Here is a 20,327-nt window from a genome sequence, read left to right as displayed (position 1 = left end):
AGCCATGAGGCTCATGGCGACCGAGGTGGCGATTATAAGCTTCCTTGGCTACGGGAACCATAGAGCCCGGTTGCCTTCCAAGGTTCAAATGTTACCTGTTGTGTGGGGGTAAGGGGCTGGACGGCCCCAAGGATTGCTTCACGATCCTTGTTACAGGTGCGGAGTCGCAAGATGTCTAGAGTACGTTATGGGGTTCCCGGACACCCCTAGTAACCGGACAGACCAATCAAACATCATAATCACTAACAATATCAACAAATGCGAGAAAGCTCATTCATCAATCCGGCAGCTGTCCGGGTACTAGGGGTGTCCGGGAACCCCATAACGTACTCTACACAGTAGGCATCGCGAGATGGAAGCACTAAATAAGTGAGGAACCAGGAGACAATGGTCCGACTAAGGTCAGCACGCCGTCTGAACCTTCAGCCGCGCCAGCATCCTTGGGGTTATTGCTTCATTTATAGAATTAGTCTGGGCAAGTTCGATCCAAGTTCGGTCCTTTTCATCTCTAGCATGAATGACCCCAGATTCTGACCCCATCCCCTTTCTTTTCCCCAGGTTATTTCCCCAGGTGGGAACCGCGGCCTGCGGCGTCATGACCAATGGGATGTAGTGGAATTGTCCAAGGGTACCTAGGCACCTCGGCATTGAGATGCATCTACAAGTGCATTCCCGGCCATTGCTAGTTCGGCATGCTCTTGCCGGGTTCAACCAAACGCTCAGGGAATACCGGATCTTATTGCCGCTCTGTGATGTTTGCTAGTATGTACTCGTTCGGTTCCATCGAGGCATGGGCATGTCCCTGCTCTAGATAATGACGCCGGAGTTGCGGAAGGTTCGAGGACGGCATGCCCATCCTGAAAACCCACCCCCCCCCCGGATGCATCCAGTATTTGGGTGCCACCATTCCCTCTTCCAGGTTACTTGCCCTCTTCTTTTCTCATGAAAGTCTTTACTTCAACTTGACTTCGTGTATGAGATACACAGCCTCATTGACATTTCTGGTCAGAATTCTATCGACCTTTGCAAAGAGCCTTTGATCCACGATGTCGCAAATCAATCGCCTCCAAACTAACGATTTGGAAATCGGCGTTACAGAAGCTGTCATCGGCCATGTCAGTCGGCAAGTTGTACAGAGGAAGCCCGTTTCCCAGCGCACCCTCGACCTGGAACATTCACGGCCACGCTGGCTGAGAGAATGCGCGGCAGAAGCAACAGGCACATTTTTCTATGTGTTCCCTGGGATAGCCTCCATCGCGTCTTTCACTCTAAATCTCGAGAACCCACTCGGGGTGACGGCGTTTGGGAGTATATTTCAGATTGGCTGGTCCTTCGCCATTGGAATCGCGTTTGCGATCATCACCTGCGCCCCGACGAGCGGCGGGCATTTTAACCCAGCGATATCGATTGCATTGGCGGTCTGGCAAGGATTCCCGTGGAAAAAGGTCCCTTACTACATATTCAGCCAGATATTTGGCGCTTTTGTGGCAGGGTTAATGTTGATGGGCATGTACTGGCCACAAATTCAAGCGGCCAACGAACAGTTCCTGGCAGCCGGAAAGCCTCTTGTGGCCAACGGAGCACCAGCATCAATCCTATGCTCTTTCCCAAATCCGAACCAAACAAATCTAGGGTAAGCAGCTTCTACATACAATATTCTCCCCTTGAAGACCAAATATACCCTATTCTCAGCCTACATGACAAAGACTTCACTGGCTATATATTTTACAAGAGGCTAAGACCACCTTGTGGCCTGCTCCCTACTACATTTCCATTGAACTACTTCTTCACTTTCTTGACGGCTGACTCCTAATATTGGGTAGATACGTCTTCATGACCGAATTCTTCGTTGACTCTTTTATCGGAATTATAATTTGGAGCTGCTTAGATCCAGCCAATGTCAGTCGCTTCCGCCGCTGCCCTTTCACACTGCTAGTGACTATGATTTGGTCGTTGCGATTTGATCTTCTCTCAACCCACGCTCCGCACAGTAACTGACCAACTAATAGCCTTTCGTATCACCCTACTCGGCACCATTTATCATCGGCCTCGCATACGGAAACATGGTCTGGGGGTTTGCTGATATTACAATCAGTACTAATCTTAGTCGAGATTTGGGAACGAGGCTCGTCGCCTTGATCTTCTACGGGCGAGAGGCATTCACATACATGGGATACGCTCCTATAGCTATTCTTGTCAATATACCTGCGACATTGTTCGCCACTGCTTTCTGTAAGTACAACATCAGTTGCAGCTTCACTCGCCCTTGCTATTTCTTGTGCGCGATATCTGAGTTGACACTTGAGCGGCCACGCCATGTTGTTCCTGGTTTATTGTGTATCCAAAACTGACGTGTTCTATGAATCAGATGAGCTTTTGTTGAGAGACTCGTTCCTTACTATCGGCAAAGGCCATGCTCAACATCGCGAGGGTGACGAGGGCCTATTGAGACACATATCCAAAACAGGTGTACTCAAAGAGGAGGATCTGCGTCAGGTTACCAGCAATGGCGATGCTAAGGTGACCAGATTTGAGCATATGGAGAAATAATTTGACTTCTTCTACATGCAAATGACGTGAGAAGTTAGCTGTGTGCTTGGATGGGGGCTGTGGTTCATACCTGGCGAGGATCTTGTTATGATGTGTGTGTGTGTGTGTGTGTGTGTGTGTGTGTGTTGGTAGTGGTGGAGGGCCAAGTTTCTAACTGGGATTCTTTTTACAGGATGCATTTATATAGTAACCATCTGAAGACTTTCTACCTAGTTTTGCCGTATGATTACCTTAATAGCATTCTAGTTAACACTACTATTAAAATAGTACCTCTTAGCCTTATCTATATATTATAAGACCATGATTATATATGTTTGCTACTACTATTAATATTATTTTTTGAAATAAGATCTAGGTCTTATGTATTTATTAATGTTTGAAATTATTTTATGTGGTTTACTTCTATTCCATATACGTCTAAAGACATGTATAGAGCCATTATATGAGGGTAAACGCTCAAGACCCAGAGTTTTAAAAAAACATACAGTGTGTGGAAGTGTAAATGGAAGTATATCAAGGACCTCTCGCCATCGTGGATCGTCGACCTCAGGGAGCAGTCAGCTGCATGTGACCAGATCACACCAGTCGCTTTCTGAGTTCACGATAAATCCTCTATTCTATGAAGCTTCTCTTCTCCGTGACGTTCAAATACCAGATTTTTAGTCTCACACAATCAACACATGGTCAGGGAACCCCTTAAGGTCCTGTAGCCAACTTGTGCTAGTGTGGCTATCGAGTTTTGACTTTGCGTCTTTCGACTCCCACACACGCTGCATCATGGTCATAGCAGTCTCGATATAGCCCCAAGGACAGATGAAGGGGCTGGCCACCCATATCTTTTGCATCCTCCCTAAACACCACTCCCGTCCCTCGGGGTCATCCGTCTGCGCGCCGACCATAAAAGTGGGCCATATCAGTCCCTTGGATAAGGCGTGCTCAATCGACACAGCCGCCAAGTGTTTTAAGACCTTGCGAGTTTGGGCCTCCGCATGGAGTCCCTGTCCGTAAATCGCATCACGTTCTAGGTCCGGTACGGCGAGGAGAATGTAAAGACACGTTGCTGCCCGGTGAGCTTCTGCGATTTGCACTCTCGCCTCGAGGTCGTCCTTGGGGGACAAATCCGGTATGCTATACACCCAAGCCCTGAAGTCGAGCGCACAAAGCTTGTCTATCAGATCTCTACCCACACAGGCATCTGTCTGGGATAGATGGGTGGCCTCTGATAGTATCTCGAGCATTATCGGCGGGTAGCAACCGTAACTGAAAGGCGCTGCCCTCTGCAAGACGGAGATGATATCAATGGACTCGAACGCGGACAGGGCAGTGTCACCAGAGCCGGTGAAAGCCGAGCCAAGCACGTGGTACGTGATGCAGTCCGCCACGACGATGTCGGCCAGCTTGGCGATGCTTGGCGGTATTTGCTTCCTGATCTCCATGGTATGTATGGACTTGAGGAGCTTCCCGGCCGCCTCGACGTGCGTCTTCCAGGAGCCCCGACCAGACTCGATGAGGTCGAAATTTATGAAAAAGACGACGGCCACCATTGCGATCGGCTTGTCGACCGCAGCCAGGTTGTCGAGGGCACGGCGTAGCAGACGATACGCCTGCCCCTTGGCGTTAAGGGCGTCCACGAGCTGCTTGTGGTAGGTGAGCCCGTAACTCCGTCGGAGGGCGACCATGTGGACGGCGGATGTTGCGAGCGTGATCTCCCGGATGTAGTCGAAGTTATCTATCAGGGAGAGTATGAAGCGGAACGGGTTGTAGGAGTCCTGGTGGTCAAAAGAGACTAGATCCTTACAGACGGATCGCTCGACTTTTGATGACAGTCAGACATTGGAGTTGCAAGGCTGCCTCTTGAATAGAATATATATCTGATTGATGCGACTCACAGTGGCCGATATACTCCCGGTGTTGCGGTCCGAGGTTGACCAGCAAAGGATCAATTAGGGGAAGTTGGAGAGGCTGTATTCCCGTCTCTACCCTTTGCCGCCTCGCTGGCAGACTATCATGTGAGAGGATGGCATCTTTGGATAGGCATTGGCGTTGGTGTTGTGATATCTGGTGCGCAAGATTGCCCCTGACGGCCACAGAGTTCGTCCATCGGAGTAAGTTCCCATAGCCCAGACATTTCTCCCCTTTGCTGACACACTTTTGACATTCGGGGATGGACCGGTCACATCTCAATCGCTTCCGACGGCAGCTGTGACACGGTTTCGAAGGCGGGGGCGCGTTGAGCCGAACCGGGACCGAGTCTATCATAACGTAGGCTACTCTTGTACTGTGTACACTGTGTCACATGCAGGCTGGGTATGTTCGGATAGACATTGGCAATCCATACATAGTATGTGCAATTGTTGTCCCCTGCAGCAGACCAAGCTTTTGAGGAGAGGTTTGCGTTAGGGGGAACGGAAAATGTGCCAGTCGAGTTCCTTCGTCATTGTATGGTAGACTTGAGGCTGAGCCGTTGGACGACAGTTTGAGCACTAGACTACTTGTCATTGCCCACGCCTTCCCTCTCTTTGTCAGCATTTCCTTGCGCAAGAAGCTTCTCACCATTCTGCATTAGGAAGCCAAGACACAAGACGTGCATTAGCGCGATCGAGTACCCATCGTCCCGGACGATTAACTCGGCCTGCAAGCCTTTACACCTCCACAGGGGTAATAAACGTTATTCGGCCACATACCATTATATCGCTCCTTTTTTAACCTATATATACTAACCTTATTACTTTTCTAATAGATTCCACCTAAAAAGTACCTTAAATATATATCTAAGTAAGAAGTAGTGAATTAAAGGGTATTTAGACCTTATTTTTAACTTTAAATTTAACTTTATTATTACTATTATTACCTTTAGGGGTTACTAACTAAATATAGACCTTTTTTATTTACTTTATATATTATATATACTATACTTTTAACTATTTAAACACTCTTTTTCTACTAGCTTAACTACTTTTTAATTACTTTATTAAACTACTTAAATATATTAAAAGAAACTCTATTTAAGAGAACTTACTAGGAATAAATATTTAAAGGTTTAGACTTTTATTAAAGATATAAAATAATTATATAATATTATTACTATATTATTAAAGGTTATACTTTAATAAATTTAGTAGATAGTTAAAAATCTATTAATATTATAAAAATAAAGTTAGTAAATAACTTTTATTTAATATTTTAAAGTATATTAAAATATAAAGATAATTTCTATTAAACTCTATTTATTACTTTATAATATAGGATAACTTTAAGTTCTTTTACTATTTAAATTATAAGTTAATAATATAATTATTATTTAAACCCTTTAAATTTTTAGTTATATTTATTAAGTATATTATTATTAAATCTATTAGATTATTATTAATAAATATATTTAAGTATATTAATATAAAATAATAAAGTTAAAGTTCTTTAATTTTAAAGATTAAAAATAAATATTTTTTTAATAAGATATAAGTAGTTAATAATTTAATATAAAAGAAGTAGGTTATTATATATAATATAGAGAATTTTAAGGACTTTACTTTATTATATTAAAAGCTTTAAAGTTAAATATTTTAAGGCTATTTTACTAATAGTAGATAAGGTTTTAAGTATTTTTAAGAGAAGGATTATAAAGGTATTAATATAGTAAAATACTATTTTTAAATACTTTTTATTATATATTACTTTTATATCTATAAACTTAAAAACTAAGAGATTTTTTAGTAGAATAATATTCCTTTTTATTATATTAAAGTAATAAAGAAAATACTTTAATTAATAGGTATTCTAGTTATTTACTAGCTAGTAAACTTATTAGACCTTAACTTTATAAAAAATATATAATTTATAATAAAGGATTAAATTAAATAATATTATAATATTTAATCCTTTTTTCTTAAAGAGTTATATAAGGTTATTAAGGCTATATAAGAGTTAATTAATAGTGTATTCCTATTATATTTAGTTTATAGGATGTTAGACTAGCTTTAGAAGGTGATTAATATAGGTGGTAAATTGATTGATTATTAGGGATAATTATAAGTACTTAAATTTTAATGGTGATAGCTAATAAATTAAGGTTATTTAGGTTGTGTGGGTTAAAAAAGGAGTGATGTAATGGTATGTGGCCGAATAACGTTTATTACCCCTGTAGAGGTGTATATCCGTGACTGCCCTGACTCTAAAGTCTGGAATGACGCCCCTTGTCCGTCGACCTATGCCATATTTGGTAGCAAAAGAGCAACGCTTGCATATGAACCGCCAAGACCAAGGCTTTGAACACAATTTTCTACGTCGTGTATTTCAAAGAGAATTGGAAATGCGAAATCGAAACTTATCAGCTAAAGATATACACGTCTCATTAGTCATTCTGGGTGGCCCACCGTGATGTATAAGTTGCTGGTGCCATCCGGTGACCGAACAAGAATGGGAACTGGCGAGACTTCAACTACAGTAGACTGTACAACATATCACCCACCCATACCAACTTCATCAAGTTGACAGTATGACCCTCCACGATAAGCCCACCTCGCCCGAGGACTCAGAGCGTGATTCCACTCCCACGACGCAAGACCCAATGACGTTGCAAAAGGCGGATTTGGAGCGTCTGGGACGCCAACGGCCTGAGACTTTCAAAACCGCCTTCTCAGAAATCATGTTTTGCACATCTATGCTGGTTTCGATGTTGATGTCGGTCAGTTTGCTACCAAGACCAACCACCACACTTGGACTATCTGGCTATGACTTCGGTGATTCTAATACCATATGCAATGGCAGGAATACTTCGTCTCCGGTTTCAACATCCTCCTCCCAACCGTCTCAAAAGAACTCGAAATCCCCCTCGGCGCTCAGATCTGGCCAGCCAGCGTCTTCACTTTAATATTGGGCGCCCTACTTCTTCCCCTGGGAAGGGTAGCTGATATCTACGGCGGCTTCGTCGTCTTCACATTGGGGCTGGCCTGGTTCGTCGTCTGGACCCTCATCGCTGGTTTCAGTGTTAACTACGAAATGCTCATCGCAGCCCGGGCACTCCAGGGCCTCGGACCCGCAGCATTCTTGCCCACGGGTATCATGATTATGGGCAAGATATACCGCCCTGGCCCAAGGAAGAACCTCATCTTCAGCCTGTATGGCGCTTTCTCGCCGTTGGGCTTCTTCTTCGGCGTCATCATAGGCGGCATATCGGGTGAGTACCTCTCTTGGAGATGGTACTTTTGGCTCGCCGCCATTGTCACGAGCCTCTGCGCTGCCGCCGCGTTCTTTAGCATCCCGCGGGGCGGCCTCTCGACCCCCGGTGTCAAGATGGACTGGTGGGGCGTCTTCACCACGGTCCCTGCGCTCATCTTAATCGTGTTTGCGGTTACGGACGGCGCCCATGCGCCCAACGGGTGGGGGACAAATTATGTAATTGGGACTTTCGTGGCAGGTATTTTGTTGCTGATCGTGGCTATCATTGTTGAGGGTTCGGTTGCCGAACAGCCTCTGTTGCCAAAAAGCCTGTTCCATCCGAAATACTTCAAGACCATTCTAATTGGCCTGACTTTTGGGTACGGGAACTTTGGCATCTTCATGTACTACGCCAGTTTCTAGTAAGTGCGGTTCATCCCTGTTCCTCTCTGTATCGGTCAGCATGCTAATCACAATACCAAAGTCTCTACACAGTCATGGACTACAGCGTTCTCTCAACGGCCTTGGCCTTCATCCCGTTAGTGGCTTTGATCTTTCTCGAACTCTTACCCTCTTAGTAGCTAACGTCAAACGACATAGTATGGCAGTAGGAGGAATAATCCTCGCGACAGTGGGCGGCCTAACACTACACCTCCTCCCAGGCCGCGTGCTGCTGATAATCGCAGGGGCAGGAAGCATCGTCAGCGTGCTAATGTTCGCGTTGATCCCAGAGGGTGGCTCCTATTGGGCGTGGGTGCTGCCGGCTATGATCGGCGCGACAATCGGGGTCGACATTATCTTTAACGTTAGTAATGTCTTTATCACAACTAACGTGCCGCACAAGGACCAAGGCGCCGCGGGTTCGCTCATCTACAGCATCCTTTTCCTGCCCATCAGTCTATTCCTGGGGATCTCGGACGTCGTGGCCGCAAGCTACGAGTACAGGGGCACCATGGTCAGCTACAAGGCTGCGTTTTGGTTCAGCACGGGCTGTGCGGCCGCCTCGATGGTGCTGTTTTGCTTCGTCAATACTGGCAAGGCGGAGAGCCAGTTGAGGGTTGAGGAGAGGGAGGCGTTGGCTGAGAACCTTGGGCAGGAAGACAGTGCAGTGCTTACACGGGGCGCAAGGCCTGATGGTGACCGTGCGGCATAAATTGCATCAGAGATGTATATCTATAGAGAGCATACTAGAATAGCGCTGATGGTATCATTCAGAAAAGTCACAAACCCCCCTAAGCCGAGCTAAAGTATCCCAGAACACGCATTCCCATGACTTCCTGTACGCCTGGAACCATCTAGACCTGCCTTCCAATCCGTCTACCGATGAAACAAACTTCCCTCCCGGTGCCTCTGATCCACGTCGCCTTTGAGGCCAAACCCGCACCTCATCTCAGTAGAGTAGGCCCTCCTTCTCCGGAAGTATCCTGGACTCGTTCTCTCCTCAGGGGCAACACGTTCGCCATAGCCCCCGTCCTCTACGCCCATGAGGTTCGGGTCGGGCCCGACTTCCGGGGGCGGCGACGCCGGGCTCAGGGCCCCGACCTTGCCATCATTCATGATACCATAGCCGAGCTTGAGCTTCTTCACGTCCTTAGGGACATCGCCCCGGTCCTGGAGCGGCCCCATCCATGCGACCTTCTCGAGCGCAGGGCCTCTCGTGGCCGCGACGACGGACGAGAAGTGCGTGTTCCTCGTGACGCCTCCGTTCTCGCGGACCGCCAGGCTACCAATCACCACACAGATGAGGGTGAGCGCGACTGCGATGCTGTACACTATCCACAGGTCCCGCTTGTGGTAGGCGTATGCGTTGCCGGTGCGGGTCCGCGTGCAGTTGTAGTTGTAGTCTGATTCGTCGCCAGTGCCGGTCTGCACGCCGGACGATGTCTTGATCCCACCCTTGTAGAGAGTCCCTGACTGCTCAGAGGGCCGCGAGGCCCACACGACCTCGACGAATTGTGGGTTGCTGAAAATGGACAGGATGAGGTCTTCGTAGAGGCCCTGGATCATAGACATGAGTTCTGGGTAGGGGAAATAGTTGTTGCGTGGGTCGAGTAATTTTGTCTGGATGGCCTCTGTGTTCTGAATCGGATTGATGAGCGTATCTTCAACCTCGACCGTGCCATTCACAAACTTCCGCAGCATGTATCCGATTGAATGGTACGCGGCGACCCGTCGATATCGGGCCGTGTCGGTGGGGTAGATGTAGTTTTCTTCGGGTATCGCGGTGATATTGTCATCAGTTCCATCATTTGCCTCTATACTGGGAATAAAGGTGGTGTTGATGATGGGCGCCCCGAATTTGCGGCTGGCCATCCTGGCTGACTGGGCCCCGTCGGTGTAGTTGAAGTTGGCGATGTAGCTCGTTTCGCGGTGCTCACAGGCGAATATCTTGGGCGTGAAAGCATCTTGCCATTTCGGGTCAGATCGGTTGGGCTGGACGTCTCCTGGTGTGTTGAGCACAACGTATCCGATCCAGATGATGGGTTCTGTCCTCAGAGCACCGAAGTGTGGTGGCAACTCAGAGTTTGGAATGTTCGGGATCCCGGCCACACCGACGTTCTTCAATTGAGTAGTCGAGTATTCGCCGCCAGTGGCATACGCGTAATAGCTGTATTTGCCTTGGGGGAGTAGAATGTCGGTGCCGAATGGCGGCTCAGCTTGGCCTGTCTCCTGGGTGAGGTTGACCGGCGTGGAGCCTACTCCGCTTGCCACCTCGGTGCAGTCGTAGCCGGGCGCGGTGAACTCGACATCGAAGGTGCAGTTCCATCCCGAAGTGCACACCTCGAAGGATGCATTCTTCCGGGCGACCACTTCTTGGAGGAAAGCGCCCAGGGTCGCTGTCTGCTGGAAGTTGGGGCTTGGTCCGGTGTAGTAGTCAAACCAGTCATCATCAGCATCATCCTGGGAACTCCTTTTCGTGGTATTCCATATCGAGACCGGTATCTCAAATAGACCGTCTATCCGTGTGGGTTTCCTCCAGTCGTTGAGGTCCTCAAAAGTGAAGTTCAAGGTGCGTACCGAGGGACACGTCGTGTTGTTAACTATCGTTCGTGGCTCTACTAACAGCGTGTTCGCAGTCAGAATAACCACCAGAGGTGTTGTCCACGCAAATAAGACCAGGGCGAAAGCAGCCCTTGCGTCCCTGATGAACTCCCAGTCGAAAAGGGCGGTCAGGTCCTCGGCCGCTGCGAACATGGAGTCGAGTGCGGAGATACTCATGAACCTCGAGCGGACTGTGACCCATATGCGCTGCTTAAAGGCCGAAATAGCAGCGGCGCTGAAGCCAGCCTTGGCTGCGAAGGCAAGGAAGGTTCCGTATCGGAGCATCTCGGTCTGGCTCTTGGCGGGCTCGCCGTCTAGCGAGGCGTAGAAGATGTGGTGGCCGACGGCGCAGAGGACCCCAAAGATGAAACATATGTACATGCCGAATGAGTTCTGCCATCTCGGCCTGCATGATCGGGGTCGCAGGCTGTTGCCGCGGCTTGGGGGCGGTTTGTCCCCGCCGGGATACATGAAAGTCGTCGACGGCCCAAAAGACACTGAGCGGGACGAATGCCGGTTACGCTGAGAGTCGAGGAGCAGGTCTGCCTGGGAGTCTCGCTGTGCGCCCGCATACTGGCCATTATACGGTTCGGGCGTGTACAACTGTGGCGTGCCGGGGAAGGACTCGTCGCCGTGGAAGGGCATGCGAGTCGTGGAAGCATTCTGCTGGCCATAGAGTATCTGTTCCGGACCTTGTGCCGGGCGGCCGGTGGCCCCCGCCTTGAGGGAGCTCAGGTCGACGCCGTCGTCATCCATGATCTTCAAGGCCCGGCCTGCACTGATGTTTATGGCAGCATTCTCGGCTGGCTGCAGTGATAATCTGTCCAAGGGAGACAGCCACTTCTCGTTGCCGGAGGATGTTGTGGAAATGTTGGAGACGGAAATATCAGAGGCGGCACTAAGCCGGCGGCCTGCGGAGGGGCTTGCAGTGGGCGTCGGAACATCCAAACCCTGTCGCGGGTCCATGTCCTGGTCCTTGTCCGGGTCCTGGTCCTGGTCCTGGTCCTCAGCCTGCTGGTGCTCTTGATCCTGCTGCTTCGTTGGCGCCTGATTAGGGCCAGGGTTGGCCTCAGGGCCCGTCTTAATCGCAGCCATGCTCATGCTGAGCTGTAATGCGTGGCCCTGCGCCGTGCTAGTGCTCTCACCCTCCCTCTCCAGCCACCTCTGGCTCCCTATCGTCGGCTTGGCGAGAACGTCGGGCTTGCCTTAGCGTGCGAGTAAGCTTGAGAGCTGGTTGCACAAGCTCTGGCGGACCTGCTCCCTGAATGCTCCCTGAAAATAAGCGCCGGCTTGATTCGCCGCCCATGCGGCTCATTCATCTGCAGATTGACTGGGCTGAAAGAAGGATTGAGTACTGCGCAAGAGACTTATTGGGCAGTCGACTTGACGGTCTAGACGCGTGGTCGAAACCCGTCAGCACGGGGGAGAACGTTGTCACTCACTCGGTAGACCCGGACAAGGCAGTGAAGCCAGGGACTTCAGGGCAGGCCAGGATAACGGTCTATGCGGGAGGGAAAATAGAATGGCACATGCCGATGGTTTTGTGCTTTTTGGCATTCCATCATTTCTAAATTCCTGCTAATTTGAGTTGAGTTCGTGATTGGGATCAGCCAGGATCGTCAGTTCGTGTTGGCAAATTCCGACAAATCTGTGCGGCTGGTCGCATGCAAGACAACGACAGCTGGGCAGGCGCCCATCTGGTCGAATTTGCCGCTGGCGCAGCGGCTTGCTGGACAGGGCGCCGCCAGCACGACTCAAGAAAGTTTCAATCCACATGGTCTGTCGACCCGCATATGCATCATCTTTGGATCCGCTGACTATGTGGCTTTGCGGGTCTCTGCTGGTGCTCAAGTGGACAAACATGTGGCTGGCAGATTCAAAGTGTCCTCCAAGACATTGCGAGACAGGAAGAAACACCATACTCACGTCCATGTCTAATAACTTTGCATACCTATGATGTAACAGCGCGCCCTACGGGGCAGCCGTGTGCTGGCCCATATTCCGTCCCACCGCACCGGAGTCCGGCAGACGGTCAAACAGTGCACGCACATTTTGCCTGGACTCGGGTTTGGCCAGATACCCACTTTCTCGTACTGTACCCATCTTGAGCCAGAGAGCTGGTACCACATCAGCACATTGATGGCCCTTACTACTATTTCGTCCCGCTGGGCGGGGCTCCTCGGACCGTCAGTCATTTGACAGCCCACACAGACAGTCAGGGGAGGGCATCGCTGATCATTGGGGCATGTGTCTATCATGACTGTATCTCACCCTGATGCAATACGCCTGTTCAACGTCAACTTACCCAAGGAACAGTCTCAGGTTTGGGTGAGCATCCGAAAGAGTGCCGTGAGTGAGCAACTTGCACGCAGGACGGTGCCAAAGGAAAACACACAATGAACCGCGTTCCTGAACTGCGCGAATCCCAGGATCTGAGGACAGGATGGACCGGTTCTATTCTCCCATGACGGGGTTCGGCCGGCCCCACCAGGAGCTCTGAGGCGGCTTTGCCCCGGTCAGTGCCATTTCTATGGCCCAGAGACCGACACGCCCGAGTAGCGTACGCATATCTAACTTGATCTCCTCTATCGTCATGAGTATGAAGACCTCGTTGCCGGGACAGTTACCCAGAGTTATTGCGGATCTGCCTGCGGCATCGGCTCGCGACAAGATGGCGATCCGGTTCTGGTTCGTACAAGAATGGAGGGAGATGCCGTTGGAGATATCTCTAGACCCGAAGAGAATTCACGCGAAACATCGCTTTTCCTATAGCACCAGAGTATCTTCCTTGCCAAACTTGGAAGATTTCGTCAGAACAGCCAAGCAGCACACGATTATGGTCGCTTGTCGTCCCAAGTCCCCCCCTTGTAGGAGCATCAGTTAGCTTTGCGGCCTCCCAGGAGGATACCGAGACCATCAACTCCGTTATTGATGATATCTAAAGCATTGGTGACCAGGCCGTCCGGACATACCTAGGTATTCTAAGAAGTTCAACACATGGGCTCTCGAATCCTTCGAGCTACCAAACAGCCAATGGGGCATTTCATGTCCAAAATTCCCGAGCAGACCCTCGGGACATCAGAGAGGCCCAGAAAAATGTGTGGACCTTTTCTCAGGCATAGACGGACTCTTTCCTTGGCCATAGAAACAACCCCATCAGCACGGCAGGGACTTACATCCCAGGAGGTCGCTATTCTATCCTCGCATCGGCGCTCATGACTATTGCCACGGCCAAGGTCGCCGGTGTAAAGCATGTAATAACGTGCACACCGCCGATCAATGGCCAGATCCCGAACGCAACGGTCGCAGCCGACCTTGCCGGGGCAGACGAGATTTTCAAATGTTCATCCTCGGCAAGACACAAGCGGGTACAGTCACAGCAATCAAAACGGAGACAATTCGCAAGGTCGAGTTCCTCGCAAAACCTGGCAACGCCTTCATGGCCGAGGCGAAGCGCCAGTTGTTCGGCGAGATAGGCATCGACCTCGCGACAGGACCGACCGGATCTATCAATCTCCAGCTGCCAACCTTGGAAGCACAATAATGTGCATTAAATTGTAGGGTCCTGGTGGGCGCACGAGGTGCCTCGTAGCAACTGGGGAAATGAAACAGTGCGCATCGAAAGCACAAACCAAAATGTATTTACCCAATCTGAAAGAAGTATTTACAAAAAACTGTAGACGAGCCAGGTTGGAGAACCACTCGCTTGCCAGCTCACAAGTAGGCCGAGTCGACCCACGATGCATAATCACTGCCCAAGACAGTGGAGATACTAAGGGCACTGCTCAGCTTAGATGAGAAGCTAGCTCGCGTCCCACTGGCCCCAGCACCGGTATTGCCATACTCCGCCAGGGAAACATCCTGGGTCCTGGTGTCACTGGTGCTCCAGACCTCCCACCCGGCAGAGTTGACAATATTACTGAGGGTGCATCGCTGGAACGCCACCCTAGCGTACTGAGCCCACGGCCGGCCCAGGTAGACGGCCCCAGCGGCTGGTGCAGGCGAGCCCGCCTCGATCGTGCTGTCCGTAATGACGTAGTAGGACGTGTCGGAGGAGGATGGCCGGCCACTCGCGGTGATGGCGCCGGCGCCGATGGATACAATCTTGGACTTGGTAATCCATGTGCGGGCGTGCTGCCCGAAGATGAAATCTACGGCGCCCTCGATGTAGCTGTTGGCGTAAATTTGGTTGCCGGTCTGAGCGAGGAGCGTGTCTTGGTATCCATATCTGATATGAGTACGTCGGCATCAGCAGGTGTCTGTAATCTGCTTACAGCATGGCAGACTCCGAGTGATGTGTGGAGAAGAAAAAGTTGTAGGATAATGTGTTGTCTCTGGTGTGAACTTACAGGCCGACGCCGTAGTATCCCTGTTCAGTGTTATAAGCAGAGAGGGCTATAGCTTGACCACCACTGCCGGAGGGCTTGCCATAAGTGTTCTTAATGTTGATGTTGTACACAGCGACGTTGGGAGATGTGTTGATCAGTGCCGCGGTGTGTTCATCGTCAGCGGCCCCGGTGGCAAGCGCTGATTTCCATTCCAGGTTGACTACATTTCCTGAATAGTCGGAAGTGTCCTTGGTATAGCCATAGATGTTGAGCTTCCCACTCAGTACTGGGATGGTGACTTGCTCGGTGTAAGTCCCGGAGTAGATGAAGATACTGTGCTCATCCTTGGAAGACGCGGAGATGGAGCTGACTGCTTTTTGGATCTGTAATAAGTTGTCAGGCTAAGCGAGTTTTGTAAGTCGTAGGCCATCGACAAGCATACTGTGTTGTAATTGCAGCCGGACGAGCAAACTGTGATACTTCCACTAGGAGGACTGGTCCTTGAGGCAGCAAGGACAGTCAGGACTAGTGCAGCCACAACACCAAGGGATTTCTTGAGAGCCATCTTTGACAAGGAACGAGCGAGTATTAACCGTTCAGTCTAGCGGCTTTCAAATTGGTTGGATATGTACAAATATACCAAGCACAAGTTACGATCGATGGCTTGGCATCGTGTTTATATACATGAACGGACAGGAAAGGAGCATCACGGGATCTCAGAGGGGAAGCTAGTTGGCACGAGGCCAGGGTATCAATGGCGGAGAAATTACGAGGACTTGCATATTTGCCATCAACAGACACATTAGGGGTTCGTTCAATCACAAGGGCTGAAACCTTTTGGGGTGCTCTTTTGGGTGCCTTCACCTTCTGCCGAGCACGTCTCCGTGGTCTACATCAATATGGGAAAAGCTTGGTCTCGGCTTTAATGCGACGATCCTGGTAACCAACTTTGATCTCCGGTGCCTGACAGGGATGCAGAGTTGAGCCCCTAATAATTCCACCAAGGGCATCTCTTGGCGTGGGGATGCCTGTGGATCTGGCAGTCTGGCCGCTCTCACGCTCTGACTGGGGGCATGGTTCGGCCCAAGGGCAGGGGCCGCGTAAATGATTACTCACATGAGGAAATCACCATCAGTTGAACTTGTGGACTCGCCTCTGTTACATTTCAGCAGGAACTTTCAATTGAGGGTAGACATTGCATGGACGCGTCTCGAAAACAATGCACTCTCGAGTGATGGGTTACTGTGCCAGTGCGTCCCTGATCCGAGCAGTCTGGCATCTCTTGCAAGGTATTGCGGGGGTCAAATCAACCAGTAAATATGACCACACTGCAGCCAGCACTGGATTACCAATGCCAACGAATTTGTGTTGCTGGTTGGGGAGATAACGAGGGCAGGAATTTATGGGGACTGGATTCCGGCGACAGGGAAACGAGAAATGAGCGCTAAATAGGCGACAGGATTGTTCCTTTAATATGCATCCTTCCCAAACTCGAGACTCCAAGCCTGTATAGTTTGATTAACAGCAACTGGCTCCTGAGCTCCACCACATGGTGTTATAACAAAATTCAACTAGAGCTAAACATTGCGCCCTTTCACAAATGAAACGGTGATAAACGGAGAACTCAAACTGTACGAGATCGGGTCATAAAAATGATGTCTCAATTATTGAAATCAGAACTAGATCTGAGTCTGTGTGACCATGTTCTCCTTTATAAGTTTGACAGGATCGCAAGAAAATGCTGCACTTGAGCAAGACATGTAGGTTCGTCTATGGGAGTATTGCCCACCAACAAACCCACTGTGAAATATCACATCGTGCTACTAGTCGACCTGGACAGCACCTCTCACGTTGCCACCTGCAGATCCCCCATCGACATCCACTCCAGCTTCCCTTGCCGCCTTGATGTCATCACGCGCGGCCGCCTGCTCAGCCTTTTTCCTAAAAGTCGCAGTCGTATCAATAGTCTGATCCATGCCATCCATTACTGTTGGTGTGGGCGGCACACATACCTATCCAGGTCACTCGCGTAGTCGTCATACTTGACCTCGCCGTCATCGGGCGCCTTTTGGATGCCGCTCTTGCGCTGCACCGCGTCGGCGACCTTGCCCTCGCTGAACGTGGCTAGCTGTTCCGCGTTTACGTTCGGGTTCTGCAGCTGCTCGGCAGCCCCGCTGCCCATGCTGCCTGTGCTCCTCGCCTCTGTTGCGTCCACTGGTCCGCTGCCGCCTTGGACACCGCTGCCTAGGGAACTGAAGGTGCCTTCTTGAGAGCGCTCCGATGGCACATCGACGTTGCCTTGGGCTGAGGAGTTGTCACGGGCACGGTTGTCAGCAACTTTGTTTTCGAGTGGTTCCTTCGTGATGGGGTTGCTCGGTTGAATGTAGGGCTCGATGTTGGATGGTTGTTGGTTGGCCATGGTGATTGGGGGGGGGTCTTATGGATGATGGGTTGTTTTTGTCCTTGACTAGTTCGTGGCAGGATGGGATAGATGAGGTTTTCAATAGAGCACATGCAAGTTATCACGATGAGAGTTTTCCAAGTCTCGCTCACAGAGCGTTGTGTTGAGCTTTCCAGAGCACGCCAGTGACGTTGATCAGTGCCTAGTAGCAGCGACCCGGATGATCATTGATGACGTCGTGGCGCGAGGCCGGCCGCAAATGCAAACATGGCAATCTGGGGCATTTGCCGCGTTTGGTATCTTTTGGATCTAATTTGTACAACAGCTTTGTCACGGACCCATCTCTAAATTTTAGGTGCTCGTGTGGAAAATGTGATCTGGACAATGCTAATACCAACAATGCAGCCTACAATCTTACAGCTCTGAGGCATTGGCCGAAACCCACCTAAATTTCCACTGACACTAGGTCCCTTAAGTAGGTAGGCATTCGCAAGTAGTTTTGTTTCCAATCCCGATACATATAAAACATATGGTGCCTTCAAACAGTGGTAAACGCTCAAGACCCAGGGTTGAAAAAAATACAGTGCCAGGCATTCGCAAAAGCCGGTTTGTGCTTCTCTTTGGCATTGGATGGCCGAGTTTGTCCCACGCACATTATTTGATTGCCATTATGGACCATGCAATTGTTTTAACGCTCTTTCTCGATCTGCAGTCTACTTACCCTAAGTACTTAGTATATTTCCCAAACTTGGAATGCAATGGAATTTCCAAGGTTATTGCTATAGACACCTGCCCTCACTTCACCTCCAAGACCTGACTGAATCCGTCCACATTGCAAGAGATAGCCCATGTTGAGAGTCTAGGAGTCTTCTCTCCCACCTCAAGCTTGGATTATCTACCCTTAGTTCACGTCAACCCATCTACGCTTGAGGCCAGAAGCCGATGAAAAGGCCACTTCGTCAGTCTTGGTCTGACTATCATCATCCACGGCCTGCCATTTCAGCCCACATGCGGAGATAGACTTTTCGCCTACGGACGAAAGGGCGCGACATAAATACATACATCCTGGCACCAGTACTACAAATCGTGCAACGTCATGGTAGGGTTCTCAAATGAGAATGGATTTGTACATATTCGCGCGTTGAACCAAAGCACCTGGACACTAAATAAATGCTTCTTCAGAGACAGACAGGAGGTGATTTCGTCGTCGTATAGAAAGTTCACGTCTCTCGGGCTAAAAACCCGAGGCCGGTTCTGCGTGCTCCTTCGTGACTAACACTAGTACCTAGGTAGTTGAAGGCTTGACGGGGCTAGGGAAGCACTTCATCCCATTTTTCAGACTGGTGCGGAAGCCCTCACATCAAGCGAATGAGGCTTAACGGGTTCAAGATTCTCCCAAGAGACAAATCCCGTGATCAAGTAACCAATTTCAGACAACTTGGAATGCTTTCGCGTCCAAATCGTCCTGCCCCCCCCCCAATCCCACAGTCCGTGTCACATTGTCTTTTACTTTTGCGTAAACCTCCTCAGAGCCACATTTTCTCACGGCCTCTCGTATTGTCTTGGGCTTGCCCTTGACCATGACACCGCCTCCTTGATCATCATGGGGAGCCCCATGACCCGGATGGTATCACCCCCGTTCTTTTTGTCCCTTGTTTCCGCTAGTAGCACCATCCTTTGACTGATTAGGCGGTTCAACTGTCCCGATAGACAGACCCTTAGAGATTGCGGTCATGTTGGAGATACTCCTTCCTATATATGCTGAGGCAGAGATTCCAAGACAATCCCGGATGTCGTTAGGAAGTGAGCAACACACACGCCCCACAGCCCAAGCCCCGGAGCACGATTCACGATGATTGGTTTGTCAAGCTCATCCGTGGATATCGTGGCATATTACGGTCTGTCTGAGAGAAACTCGTGTCCATTCCGGAGCCTTTCGGTGGTGCGGGAGCGCTTTGCTGGTTTGCTATTACAGTTGTCATGGTTGAAACCGGCGGCTTTGCGCTTCGTCTGTGCAGTGGTCCTCTCGGACGACGTAGACTTGGCTCAAGTGCTGCACCTTTTGCCGTAGCTGAAAGGTTCTTTCGAGGAGGCATCCTAAGTTAGCTGCTCCAAGGTGTAGTCTACTAGGCCCAGAGCGGCGAGCCTGTGCTTGGAGAGGAGCCATCTCAGTTTTGGTGCCACCGGAGGCCATGGCTGACGATACGGGTTCAAGCTACAAAAGTCAAACACAGCGGCGCCTGATATCCAGCCCTTGTTCAGTCCCAAATGTCGAGAAATGTGTAAGTCTGGCGCGTAGTCAATTCTGCTTCATTCAAACATTGTTGTGCAGCTAGAGCTTGATGCAACTGAGACGACCAGGGCGATCGATAAATCCTGAGTGCATGACAAGCTGGAGAACGGCATCGTTGGTAGCATGTGACGGGGGATTATGACATGTAGCACCTGCCCGTCACCGAGAGCTTTGCAGCACTATTGGCATGACTTATCCCGCCGTAGCTGGAACTGATACGAGCAGGATTGGTAGCGTGGACCTCGAAACGGCCGGCCCAACCGCGCGGAAAAGGGAATTCGAAGTCCGCGTCGAGTTGTTATCTGTGCCTCTATGCTACAATACGTCATGGTGCAAGGTCTGGGCGTCGACGTTGAGCAAGATCAATCTGATAAGATCTAATGAGATGGGTGGGAAGCAGGATCATGCGACAGCTCGGACCCGAGACAGGCCTCTCGGCACCAAGATGTCGGGGACGGAGATCAAAGCAGCAGCAGCCAGCCAGATGATGGGTGGGACCCCGGATTCCCCGCAAAATGGGTGAGCGCTGAGCAGGGCCGAGTCGGGCTCGGAAACG

At 50.0% G+C, this 20,327-nt stretch overlaps 6 protein-coding genes across 6 annotated transcripts; 2 read left to right on the top strand and 4 right to left on the bottom strand.

The window, feature by feature from the left end:
- Positions 1-2,063: 2,063 nt before the first annotated feature.
- On the top strand, positions 2,064-2,550 carry KVR01_009264 (uncharacterized protein; the record flags this gene model as incomplete). The annotated part of the gene is made up of 2 exons (XM_044786110.1): positions 2,064-2,232; positions 2,369-2,550. The coding sequence occupies 2 exons, from the start codon at positions 2,064-2,066 to the stop codon at positions 2,548-2,550; spliced, it is 351 nt and encodes a 116-aa protein (XP_044641766.1).
- Positions 2,551-3,160: 610 nt separating this feature from the next.
- On the bottom strand, positions 3,161-4,974 carry KVR01_009318 (uncharacterized protein). The gene is made up of 2 exons (XM_044789904.1): positions 4,440-4,974; positions 3,161-4,363 (listed from the first exon to the last, which is right to left on the bottom strand). Exons 1-2 carry the CDS (start codon positions 4,807-4,809, stop codon positions 3,216-3,218), a joined length of 1,518 nt encoding a protein of 505 aa, XP_044641820.1. The 5' UTR covers positions 4,810-4,974; the 3' UTR covers positions 3,161-3,215.
- Positions 4,975-7,045: 2,071 nt separating this feature from the next.
- On the top strand, positions 7,046-8,860 carry KVR01_009385 (uncharacterized protein; the record flags this gene model as incomplete). Its single annotated transcript, XM_044787593.1, has 3 exons — positions 7,046-7,234; positions 7,318-8,129; positions 8,251-8,860. The coding sequence occupies 3 exons, from the start codon at positions 7,046-7,048 to the stop codon at positions 8,858-8,860; spliced, it is 1,611 nt and encodes a 536-aa protein (XP_044641887.1).
- A 99-nt stretch (positions 8,861-8,959) lies between these two features.
- Positions 8,960-12,680, bottom strand: KVR01_009487 (uncharacterized protein). Its single transcript, XM_044794822.1, has 2 exons — positions 12,192-12,680; positions 8,960-12,010 (listed from the first exon to the last, which is right to left on the bottom strand). Exon 2 carries the CDS (start codon positions 11,848-11,850, stop codon positions 9,025-9,027), a length of 2,826 nt encoding a protein of 941 aa, XP_044641989.1. The 5' UTR covers positions 11,851-12,010; positions 12,192-12,680; the 3' UTR covers positions 8,960-9,024.
- A 1,783-nt stretch (positions 12,681-14,463) lies between these two features.
- Positions 14,464-15,642, bottom strand: KVR01_009498 (uncharacterized protein; the record flags this gene model as incomplete). The annotated part of the gene is made up of 4 exons (XM_044783607.1): positions 14,464-14,610; positions 14,731-14,977; positions 15,099-15,460; positions 15,520-15,642. 4 exons carry the CDS (start codon positions 15,640-15,642, stop codon positions 14,464-14,466), a joined length of 879 nt encoding a protein of 292 aa, XP_044642000.1.
- A 1,124-nt stretch (positions 15,643-16,766) lies between these two features.
- Positions 16,767-17,758, bottom strand: KVR01_009080 (uncharacterized protein). The gene is made up of 2 exons (XM_044793609.1): positions 17,090-17,758; positions 16,767-17,018 (listed from the first exon to the last, which is right to left on the bottom strand). The coding sequence occupies exons 1-2, from the start codon at positions 17,494-17,496 to the stop codon at positions 16,901-16,903; spliced, it is 525 nt and encodes a 174-aa protein (XP_044641582.1). The 5' UTR covers positions 17,497-17,758; the 3' UTR covers positions 16,767-16,900.
- Positions 17,759-20,327: the final 2,569 nt, after the last annotated feature.

The sequence above is a fragment of the Diaporthe batatas genome, assembly GCF_019321695.1.
Source record: "Diaporthe batatas strain CRI 302-4 chromosome Unknown Contig00011, whole genome shotgun sequence".
NCBI classification, from domain to species: Eukaryota; Fungi; Ascomycota; class Sordariomycetes; order Diaporthales; family Diaporthaceae; genus Diaporthe; species Diaporthe batatas.
The sequence above is the reverse complement of the archived record's forward strand: the minus strand, read 5'-3'. Positions and strand labels throughout refer to the sequence as shown.